The sequence below is a fragment of the Mustela nigripes genome, chromosome 5 (genome assembly GCF_022355385.1).
Source record: "Mustela nigripes isolate SB6536 chromosome 5, MUSNIG.SB6536, whole genome shotgun sequence".
In the NCBI taxonomy this organism is placed as follows: domain Eukaryota; kingdom Metazoa; phylum Chordata; class Mammalia; order Carnivora; family Mustelidae; genus Mustela; species Mustela nigripes.
In genome coordinates, this window is record NC_081561.1 from 104,069,390 (window position 1) to 104,082,137 (window position 12,748).

At 36.8% G+C, this 12,748-nt stretch overlaps 1 protein-coding gene across 1 annotated transcript in view; it reads right to left on the bottom strand.

Moving 5' to 3' along the window:
• ME1 (malic enzyme 1) overlaps positions 1–12,748 on the bottom strand; it is a 191,151-nt gene that overhangs the window by 45,821 nt on the left and 132,582 nt on the right. The window contains exon 7 of the mRNA XM_059400996.1: positions 8,791–8,900. Coding sequence (XP_059256979.1) covers positions 8,791–8,900 — 110 coding nt within the window. The remainder of the gene's footprint in view (positions 1–8,790; positions 8,901–12,748) is intronic.

The following is a 12,748-nucleotide window of genomic DNA, read 5'->3' on the forward strand; positions in this document are numbered from 1 at the left end:
TATATATAATATATATATATTATATATATATAATATATATATATATTTTTTTAGATTTTTAAAAAATTTATTTGTCAGAGAGAGGGAGAGAGCAAGCACAGGCAGACAGATTGGCAGGCAGAGGCAGAGGGAGAAGCAGGCTCCCTGCAGAGCAAGGAGCCCAATGTGGGACTCGATCCCAGGACGCTGGGATCATGACCTGAGCCGAAGGCAGCTGCTTAACCAACTGAGCCACCCAGGCGTCCCAATATATATATATATTTTTATATACATAAAAGTATATACATAAATAAAACTAAAACTATAAGCTTTATAATTATAAAATTAAATAATTATAATTTATTACAGGTAACAGCTGGCTGCTGAAAGATTCTAAATTCAAAGAACAGTGTGGGGAGTAGGTTTGAGAGTTGGAGGCTGGTGGTATGTAGGTAAGTTAGGAAGTCATTGCAATTACTGAGAGGATATTGCAACAATCCAAGAGGGAAGCAAGTTAAGAGGGAGGAAATATTTAAGAGATAAAAATCAACAGGTCTTAGTGATTAAATGTATAGATTGGGTGAGGAAAAAGTCAAGAATTATTATACATTTTCTTGTTTGGATGACTAGAAAAAGTTTGCAAGGAAAACAGGAGTTCAATTTTTGAACTTATGAGCTCTGTCCCTTCTGTCTATGTGCTGCTCAGGGGGCAGTGCCAAGAAGGTAGCTAGATATACATGTCTGGAACTCAGCCTAGAAATCCCGGTCAGAGATAAAGAGATACATATCTGGAATTTAAAAACCTGTAGTTGTATTTAGGTCATGTGGGTTGATAACACTATTCGGTGAGTGGCTAAAGGAGAGAACCCAAATGAAGAAAAACATTTAAGGAATAAGCAGAAGAATGTAATATAGGGGAAGATGGCTAAGTAAAAAATGGTCAAAGAGGTAGGAGAAGCAAGAAAAGTATGGTACCATGGAACCAAAGGGAAGAAGTAGTGATAAACAGAGAAAGGTCAATCAAGAAAGAAAATGGCAAATAACTACTGGGTCTGGTGATTCCCTCCTGGTGACCTTTCAGAGAGCTATTTTAATTCAATATGCTAGAGCCGAAGCTGGAGGGCAGTGTGCTGAGGAATAAATAAAAGAAGAACAGAAATAGCAGGTGTGGAGTAGCCCTTGGAAGAGCGTAGATAAAAGAATGAATGAGAAGGAGATGGGAGTGGGAGGGGAAATGGGCCAACAAAAAATATTTTATTTTTATGTTTTTATGAGAAGAATGACAAGGACTGTTGGAGGAAAGAATTTAGGGTCAAGGGAATTATTTCCAGAATTAAAGCAATTTAAGCATGATATAGGATAATGGGAAGACGGCAGCAGAGAAAAAGAGGCTGAAGACACAAGAAAAGAAGCTATCTACTAATTCTAATGAGCTTTTCTTAATTGGTCTGGCTTCACTATTAGGAAAGCAAAGTAATGTTTTAAAAATTCTGCTCAATTAAATTCTTTAGTAAGAAGATTGTGACAAAATAGTCCTACATTATAACTCTTGTGCCTCTTTTTTAAAATAAATATGACAAAATAAATTCTAATATAAGAAAATAATCCAAAAAAAAAAAAGAAAGAAAATAGTCCAAATAGATTTTTGTCTTCTAGTATAAAGACATCATAACAGAAATGCAGGGGAATGTAATTATGGTGTCTACATACAAAATACAGTGCTTTGGAATAATAATGTTACATCAACTAAGTATTAACTTAGAGTCTACAAATAAGAGGAAAGAGTGTCATCAGAATACTGTTTTTTTCTGTATAACTTATCTTGTATGATACAGTTATATCTAATATTCTTTCACATAATTAAGTGGTGACATGAACAACATCTCTTCTAAGAGATGACAGCAAATACCAAATTACAACATAAACTAGTAACAGTACCACTTTGAAAAGAACACTAATAGAAACAATAGGTTTTGGGGATTAAGTAATGAAAAGATTATATTTTAGGTATCTTTGTGTTACAGCTCAACAACTCCGTAAAAAGTGCTGTCTTTTTACACTTGAAAAATTTATCCATAAGTACATTGTAACAAATGCATTAAACCACTAAAATCCTGATGGACAAAGACTAAAAAGATCACCTATAATCCTACTGCCTAAGTCAAAACATTTTCAACATTCTGATGAATATTCTTACAACTGCTCTCTATATTTGATAATGCAAACTTAAGAAAATTTTAATTTGTAAAAAAAATCTCATGTCATGCCTACTGTTTTAACACACTTTCTGTATGTATTTTGCTATTTTTTTTTGCTATTAAAAATAACATTACATGCCTGCTTGTGCTTTCTCTCTCTCTCTCTCTCTGACAAATAAATAAACAAATAAAATCTTAAAAAAAAATTCTCTTTGGGGCGCCTGGGTGGTTCAGAGGGTTAAGCCTCTGCCTTCAGCTCAGGTCATGATCTCGGGGTCCTGGGATCGAGTCCCACATTGGGCTCTCTGCTCAGCAGGGAGCCTGCTTCCCCCTCTCTCTCTGCCTGCCTCTCTTCCTACTTGTGATCTCTCTCTGTTAAATAAATAAAATATTTAAAAATAAATAAAATAACATTACAGTAGAGACTGCATTCCAGAGAGGGCAATGGGTGGCCAGGGCCCTGCTCCAATCCAACACAATCCTCTTTCCCTGCTCTGGGAGGCAGCCCTGTCACCTGCCACCTGGAAAGGGATAGAGCAACGTTTGCCCCTGTCTGGTTCTTCTGGGTTTCTTTGCTAAAAGACTGTGGCTCTTTACCAAAAAAAGAGGCAATCAGAGAAGTGGAAAATACACAACATCAAAACAGAAGTTGATCCATGCTTGATGATGTTCTTTGAAGACGGGAGAAAGGCAGCATATTGTTCTGAGATATGGAAGAACACACTTTTGATGACAATACATCGGTCAAAGAAGGGGTCAATTCTGAGGCAGTTCTGAGGGTGGGGGAAGAGGCCAAGTCCAAGCAAAATCTCACAAAATGAGAAAAGGAATATGCTGTGGGTGTTCGCATGTGATGGACTGCCAGAACAACCCCTGTACAAGCCCAGAGATGCAACAACCCAGCACTGCACCACTTGGTACAGAACACAGTTACCACTGGAATGTTGTCCTTACTTGGAGCCGGCTGTGCATGCTGCTTTTCTACTATAAAATTCTCATACAGACTTACCTCATAGCACCATATTATCTAAAGCTGTGTAAAGAAAGCAAAGGGCATAAAAAAATTCAGATCTCAGGAATCTCTGCTTCCATTATTTTAATGTTAACAGTCACGGAGCTGTTGGATGTCTCCATGGAGCTGGGCTGCTCCCTGGCCAGAGTGCTCATCTCTTCCCAAGGCCACGTGGTTACCAAGGAGACCCTGTCTTAAATTGAGCCTATTTGTGACTTCTTGGTTATCATTTTCCTGGCATCCATATGTAGGTCTTCAGCTGTTTCCCACTTTTGTGGGGTGTCGGAGCTCACCATACTGATGACTTTGTCGATGGTGATCATGCAGTTTGCTCTGGCATCTCCGGGTCTTATCTTCTCTTGCTAAAGACTAGCCTAGGCATCATGTGGATGGTGGCCATGGGGGCCCAAGGGAGCAGGTTCTCTTCCAGCTTGGGAGCAAAACACACAGGGCAGGCATCGTTTCTTAGAGGCATACCTCCTAATCCTGAGTGGGACCATGCTCAGCCTTTGACTGTTCCCTGTGGTGTGGAGAGCAGCATTACCCAGTATGAGCCACCTCCAAGAGATAGCCAAGGCCTGAGGGCTTCCAGATGACCCACGACTGCACAAAGTGAAACCTGTGTGTCAGAATGCAGAAGCTTGGGACACTTCTGTAGTTGTACATTTAGTGCACACTTCTGGGAGCCATCTACACCAGGAACAAAACACTCCATTAAAGGGGGGGGGGCTTCGTATCAGCCCTGCTTTACAACTATTACTGCCACAGTTTAGGCTCTTCCAGACTAGTTTACTGCATTCGACTGATCAACAACAGTAAGAATATAATGCTGCCTTTTACAAACCAGCTTTACTGTTTTGTTTGGATGTGCCTTTCCTTTTGAAATGAACGTTAACTTCCTATTGTTCCTTCATTAGTTCATGATTTTTGGCTTAAAAAAAAATTAGGGTTTTATTTATTGTTCAACCTAAGTATGTTAATATTTGGTATTAACATTTTTGTGATGTGAAATTTTAATTCTGGCAATGAGTTTGAGAAGTTACTTATAGTGCTTAAAGCCTGTGTTTTCTACAATGAGACAAGTACCTTCTAAATGTCTTTGTCTTCTAAATGTCGAAATGTCTTTTTATTATAATAATTTAAAGTAAAACACTTGTGTCGATTTTATTAAGTATATCATTCTTTTAAAATATTTGTTTTGAATCTCAAGAATATATATACATTAAAAAAGATCATTTATGATCAGAGTATAATTAATTGAAAAAATAACATTCAGTAATAATGTTAATAATAAATAAATAATGTTAGCAATAATAAAATTAATAAATTTTAAAATTAATAAAAATAAATATCCTTATCTAAACAGACATTTCTCCAAAGAAGATACATAAATAGCAAACAGGTAAATGAAAAGGTACTCAACATCACTCAGCATCAGGGAAATGCAGATCAAAACCACATGAGATATCACCTTGTGTCCTAGAACGGCTATTACCAAAGACAAGAAGTAACAAGAGTTGGCAAGGATGTGGAGAAAGGGAACCCACATGTTCTGCTAGCAGAAAAGTAAACTGCTGCGGCCACTATGAAAAAAACTATGGAGATTCTTCAAAAATTAAAAATAAAACTACCATATGAACCAGCAATTTCTCTTCTGGGTATTCATCTAAAGGAAATGAAATCACTATCTGGAAGATATCGGACCCTCATGTTCAGTGAAGTATTATTTACAATTGCCAAGACATGGAAACAATGTGGATGTCCATCGATGGATGAACGCATAAAGAAAATGTGAAACAAATAGAGACACGCACACACCCAATGGAGTATTATTCAGCCGTAAGAAAAGAAGGAAATCCTCATATTTGTGACAAGAGGAATGAATCTTGAGATCATTATGCTAAATGAAGTAAGTCAGATGGAGAAAGAGAACTACTATAGGAGCTCACTTATATGTGGACTCTAAAACAAGCAAACAAAAACAATTCACAGATAAGGAGAAGAGAATGGTGATTGCCTGAGGTTGGGGGTAGGAGTGGGGAGGGTGGAAAAACAGCATGAAGGTTGTCAAAAGGTACAAACTTCTAAGTAAGTCCTGCAGATGTAATGCACAGCATGGTGACTACAGTTAACAACATCATATTGTACATTTCAAAGTTGCCAACAGCCCATTTTAAAAGTTCTCATCACAAGAAAAAAAACCTGTAACCATATGTGGTGATGATGGATGTTAACTTACTATGGTAATCATTTTGCACTATATACATATATAACTCATTATGCTGGACACCTAAAACCAATACAACGTGATATGTTAGTTATCTCAATTTAAAAAGTAAATGCATATTTAAAATAAACAAATAAATGCCCTTGCACATTTGCTTTACACACCTTTATCTGCTCAGGATAAATTTCTAAAAAGAAAACTGCTGGCTCAAAGAACTGTATGTTTTAAGGTTTTTGATTTTTTTTTTCTTAAAGATTTTATTTATTTATTTGACAGAGAGAAATCACAAGTAGTCAGAGAGGCAGGCAGAGAGAGAGAGGGAAGCAGGCTCCCTGCTGAGCAGAGAGCCTGATGCGGGACTCGATCCCAGGACCCTGAGATCATGACCTGAGCCGAAGGCAGTGGCTTAACCCACTGAGCCACCCAGGCGCCCCTTTAAGGTTTTTGATATACCCTGCCTCCCCAAGAGTTGCACCACTTTATATTTCCATCAGTATATAAGAGTGCATATCTTCTTACAGCATCACTAACACTGGGATTATAATAAAAATTTTGGACATTTTGATAGAGAAAATCAGTTTCTCATTTGCCATTTCATAAGCTTTTTAGAACTTAACGGCATTGAACTTTGAAGCAGGTTTTCTGGCCAGTGGTCTCCTTTTGTGCAAAGTCTGTTCTTACCATGTCTGATTTTTATCTTTTCAATGACCAAAGCATTTAGTATAAGATTGGGCAGTATTTACCTTATTTTAAAAAAAATCCTAACAATCAAACTAGTTTATTATGGCTAAAACTTCTACATAAAATATTTACAATGTCATGGTAGAAAACAACCATTCCAGAGAGGTCATTATGAGAACAACACTCTTTATAATTGATTTTATTTATTTATTTATTTATAAGACTTTATTTATTTATTTATTTATTTATCAGAGAGAGAGAGGGAGAGAGAGTGAGCACAGGCAGACAGAATGGCAGGCTGAGGCAGAGGGAGAAGCAGGCTCCCTGCCAAGCAAGGAGCCCGATGTGGGACTCGATCCCAGGATGCTGGGATCATGACCTGAGCCGAAGGCAGCTGCTTAACCAGCTGAGCCACCTAAGCGTCCCTATAATTGACTTTAAATGACCAAACGATGAGACATTATTTTCATCTGAACTGGCTAAATACTGATAGTCTCCTGAATATATTATTAAATATTCAATTTATTTCCTATTTTTTTTTCTTTTTAAGATTTTGTTTATTTGACAGAGACATAGCAAAGTAGGGAACACAAGCAGGGGGAGCAAGAGAAAGAGAAACAGGCTTCTTGCTGAGCAGGGAGCCCAATGTGGGACTCCCTCCCAGGATCCTGGGATCATGACCTGAGCTGAAGGCAGACACTTAATGACTGAGCCATTCAGAAGCCCCGTAGTGTCCAATTTCTTAATAGATTTAACCAGCACATTTTCCCAGTTAAATATAATTTATAGTTAGAATGCATTAAAGTCCAAATCTCTACCCAAGACCAAAATCTCTATCGTTTAAAATTATTTTAGATCAGTAATGTAGAATTTTAAGTATTTTTAAAATCAAATACTTTTCATAAGCTATCTTTAAATAACATAAATGTTCAAAAAAGAAAAAAAAAAAGTTCTCCCAAGGGTTCAGTGTGAAACATTTATTTACATGGTAAAGCAGTAATAGCTACATAATTATTTTCCTTGGCCCCAAAAAGCAATTTCTATGCCCACAATGGGGAAAGTATTACATTGTGGGCAAAATGGTAAAAACATAAGGTTAAAAAGGTAAAATGGAAACATATGGGGGAAAAGTGTCACTAGGGACACTATTTTGGTATGGAGAAATGCACAAAATGGTCTGGTCATTTCTAATCAGAATCCCACTAACTTGCCAAAAGTTTTCTCTAGTCAGAGATTGGGCCCATTTTTCGCAAATTTGTCTTTTTGTTGGCTAAGGCAGTAACTCTTAAATTCTATGTGTAAATAGGTAATATGCAGATTGTGCTTTAGGACAGGTTAGCTGGGGTGAAATCTTAAATTATTTAATGCCTCCACTGTGGTGACCCATTGGGTGGAGCGGGGAGCATTCTGCCATGGGTCCTCCAGGGCAACTTCTCTTGTAGTGTTCTTGGACTTGGCTTAGCATCTGCCTCAGATTTCCTGTACTCCTGACTTTAATTCAGATGCAGCCCAGGCCTTGACCTCTAAATTCTTTGTCCTAGTTAATAGGAGCTCTGACCCTAGTTCCCAAATGCTCATTCTGTTTGATGATTTGGATTTAACATTCTTTTTCTTAAACTGAACTCTGATGCTTACTAATTCAGCATAATCATTCAAAAGTATGTAATATTGGTCTTTAACGTCTATATGGACATTTCTGTGGGAGCCACAAAATCAAAAGATAAGAATATTAAAGAAAGGACAGTTTGTTCAATAGTTGATGTGGCTATTTATTTAAAAATTTTTAAGATATTATTTTTAAGTAATTTCTACACCCAACATAGGACTTGAACTTAAAACTCTGAGATCAAGTCGCATGCTCTATACCTGCTGACCCAGCCAGATGCCCCTAATGTGAGGATTTGAGAGACTACTCCAAAATGAACTGTAAGTGACTCAGACACTGGTCTACAAAATCTATGTTTGCAGCATGGAAGGCACGCTATAATACCTGTATCTTCAAGTTAGGGCCATAGCTCTGGAAAATTAGACTCCTTACTTCCCTTCTGAAATCCTCCAAATATTCACTTCTTATGAATAAATACTCAAAAAGAAATTTAATAACACGGGGAGAAAACAAAGTTGAAAGAATGTAAAGCATCTTTGTCATGAAAATGGCACTAAAGTAACAATGTGATTAAGATCACAAAGGATCTGGGAAAAAGAAAGATTCGACCAATTACTTTAGCACGCCCCAAAAGGTACAGAGGCTTATTGCATTAAACACATCATATTTATCTAGCTATGTCACACAACAGATTTTAAGCACAGTGAATTTTTAAAATTATATCTGTAAAGTATATTTTAGTACATAGGGTCTTTTCACAAACAAGTGTTTGTACACAACACAAACTCTCTGAATAGAGAAACATCATCCTCGTCTTACATTTAAGCTTTTCTTTAACCACCTCATTTCCAATAGCATTCACCTTTTTTCACTTGGGCTGTCCTCCTCCAAAGTTCCACGTTGGTGCTTCCCATCACTCAGATCTAGTCCTTCGTGGAAATACTACATTAGAATACCTCACTCATAGTTTCCAATCTCCCACCATTCCAGTTTATTCAACTGTTCCCATTATACCTATTCTTTAACTTAATGGGAGCACATGGGCCCTTCTGTCTTGTATCTTCACTTCCTTTCCTATCCAGCTTACCTTGAATATCATCATTGAACGTGCAGTACTGGTTTTGATATTTCTTCAGGAGACGAAAGGCATTTATATTGGCAAAATCTTCAAACTGAATAAGGCAATTCATTCCATACCTATAAGACAAAAAAACCATTCGCATGAGAAGAAGTTCATGAAATAGCATACAAAAATAAACCTTTAAAATTAGCCTACAGAAAAGACTAAAACATTTTATTTATTTTATTTTTATTATGTTATGTCAGTCACCATACAGTATATCATTAGTTTTTGATGTAGTGTTCCATGATTCATTGTTTACGTATAACACCCAGTGCTCCACACAACCCGTGCCCTCCTTAATACCCACCACCAGGCCAACCCATACGCCATCCCACTTCTCTCTAAAACCCTCAGTTTGTTACTTGGAGAAACAAACATTTTCTTTTAAAGGTCCTATCTTGTTACTTAGTATAAGTATGTTACACAATGTCTGTTCAGCAAATATTCACTGTACACTTACTACAGGAAAAGCACTGTGTTGGCTCTGTGAAATAAAATGACAAAAATATGGTCCCTACCATCAAAGAATTTAAAATTTAGTAGAAACAAAAATATTTTAAAATAAATGAAAAGTAATGTAAAAGTTGTATAAACAAGGAATTGTAGATGTTGAGAGAATAGGTATCATTTCTGACTGGGGTCACAGATCATGTAATAAATGAACTGAATTTTAAGGAATAGCTATGATTTCAAAAATAGAGATGTAGGTTTTTACAAGCCAGGTAAATACCAGAAGCAACATAATTGAGGTGAAAACTGAGAAAGAATACATTTTTCAAAAAACAGCAAGGAAAAAAATAAAATAGGAAACCTAAAAACAAAACAAAAACAAACCCCCAAAAAACCAGCAAGAAGTCCTAATTGGCTATCATGTGGAGATACATGTAAGGGTATACTGAAAGAAAAGGTTAGATTTTTATATTGGAAACCTTAAAATTCAAGCCTAGGATTCTGGTTTTTATTCTACAGCAATGGCCAAACACTGCAGGGTGCTGAGCTTTGAAATATATTGGGCAGATTTTTATTTCTGATATGAACAGCTTACTTGTCTGACTCTTCATATGTATGGTCATCCACCCACATAACCTAACCAAGGCAAAAGAAATGAACATTACTGATAAGCCAAGATTCTAAGCATTGCTGGAGAAAGCCATATAGCCATTACAGATTTATGGTCTCTGCCTGAGCTAGACTCTCACTGCTGCTCGATGTGGGATTCCTCTTATTTGTTCCGGGTCAGCATCCACTTCCATTACACCCAATGGTTACTCCTAATGTTTCCCAATCCTTTTAAATTTTTCCCTCTTTCCCTTGTCTCCTACACATGCATATGGTTTCCCTACTCTAGTATACTGCACCATTAATCATGTACAGTATTCTTATTTGTTTTTACAAAAGAAATTCTAAATTTTTATATAGTCAGAGCTTTCACTTTTTATTTATAGTTGCTGTCCTTGATATTATGCTTATTGTGGTCTTCTCCACAAACATTTATTTAAATATTAACAAAAAATTCCTTCTAGTGATATTATCGATTTAGGAAATAATCTCTACATCTGGTATTGTTTTGATTTCATTTTTTACAAAAAAGATAATCAGAATTTCTGTTTTATATATTTATGAGTCAGTATATATAGTTGGTAATTAAAACTGTGAACATGATTGAGATTCTATTCGGATGCACACACACCTATGTACAGTAGCCAAGGACAGAGTAGTAGGAAACACAGATGCTTAAGTGCCGAGGATGTCACCAAGGAGAAAGAAGAAATGATTCCATGTTTAGAAGAAGGCACAGAGAAGTATGACATCCCAGAAGTCTAGGGAATAGAAATTTTTTTTTTAAAGATTTTATTTATTTATCTGACAGAGAGAGATCACAAGCAGTCAGAGAGGCAGGCAGAGAGAGAGGAGGAAGCAGGCTCCCTGCTGAGCAGAGAGCCCAATGTGGGGCTCGATCCCAGGACTCTGAGATCATGACCTGAGCCGAAGGCAGTGGCTTAACCCACTGAGCCACCCAGGCGCCACCTAGGGAATAGAAATTTAAGAAAAAAGAAAATTCATGCAACTATTCCAGCACGAGTCCATCATTTCCTCTCATCACCTGTGACCAGATACTATATTCTGTTACATACTAGGTTTGGTTTCTGTGCTTTTCCTCTTTTATTCTACTATTGCTAGTGGCAACAAATATTCTTTCACTTTTCAATAATACACATGTGTCTGTATACACTTGCTTATTCTTTACAACCACCCCATGGCACAGGCAGTAGTACTGTTATCTTACATAGGAGAAAACAGGCAGAGCGTGTTGAAACTGCCTCGTAAAAATAGCTCAGTGGTAATGATTAGTGTGCTGATCTCTTTATCCAGAAAAAAAAAGTCCCTGTTTTAATTACTATAGTTTTTAAATCTCTTAAATACTTAGTGAAATGAGAATAACAATGGCATACTGTCATATGTTTATCAGAATTAAGTGATAAATGTAAGTTCTCAGTGTGTGAAGACTGACACGTGAGTACCCTATAATCATGAAATATTTTTTACTTAATAACAACAGTAGAAGCAATGGTCAGTGGGGATCTTCAAAGACCTAGAGGAAAATAACTGTCATCTTAAAATCGTATGTTTACCAAAGCTACTCTTCAAGTGTAAGGTTGTGATTCAACTATACTTTGAAAAAGAAAAAATGAAAATAAAGCATTTTTTAAAAGTAGGGTTGAAACAAAGACATCTTCAGATAAATAGAAATCAAAGGACTTCAACTAAGGCAACTTTCCAAAGGTGTATTTCACACAAAAAAAGAAAATAATCCCGCAAAAAGTCTATGATAAATTAAAACAGTAAAATATAATAACAAGGAACTTTTGTCCATATAAAATAGTAAAGAGGAATAAGCCTGACAGAGGGAGGAGACCGGGAAAACTTTTCCCCAAATAGCAACAGTAGAGCAGAACAAATCCTTCAGAACAACCATTTCAGGGCTCTGGAAATCAACTAAAGGTAAAGGGAGCAAAAATTTAAAAGGAAAAGGTAGGAGTGGGATCAAATCTTGAAAGGAACATCACGTTTCAATGCTCCTTATGTGTATGATGCCATTCTAGTGAACTCTTCAGGTAGCTTTATTAGAAATTACTAAAATGTTTTTAAGAACTGGTAAAAGCATTTCTCTGGTTAGAAATCACTACTTTCCTTTTACAACCTCAGCAAAGCAGCACACTTTGTGTTAGCAACTGGTTACCCCCAAACTCGAGTATCAGTTGACAACCATCTGGTGCTTGTGATGGCTCCTTCCCTCCTCCTCTGCTTTCCACACAGAAAGTAAAGGCTGCACGCTTGTAGACAGAGTCCTCATACAGCTTGCTCCTCATGGGTCAGGTACCCATGTCTAGCAGCACCAGATGATCTGTCATTATGTTCAGAAGCAGCAGAACCTTGTGGTTTCAATATGTGAAGACGAATCAGAGCCTTCTCAGTTCTATTCCTGGACCCACTACTTACTCGGGTCCTGAGGTTTTGGACTTTATACAGTTTCTCTGTGGTTAAAATGAAGGCAAACCACAATATGGTTTGCCTTCAGTGTTTAGGACACAATGTGGTCAGGCTACAAGTTTATAATGTTTTCTAAGTAAAATCTAGGAGTAACCATCCATAGGGAATAAAATCCTACGCAGGATACTTCAACATTTACAAATGTTTATTTTAGAATTATCCCCTGGAGAATATTGTGTGTCTGTTTTAATTTTATGACTTTTCTCTACCTGGTAGTTAACTCTGATTTGACTCTTAAAGATTTAGATAAAGATTCATTTTGTAATATAGCATCCTGCATCATATAATAAAAGAAAACCATGCGGGAGATATTTTGTTCCCCGTTGAACCAACCTTGTCGCTATGAAATTATAAGTAGTGGAACACAAGG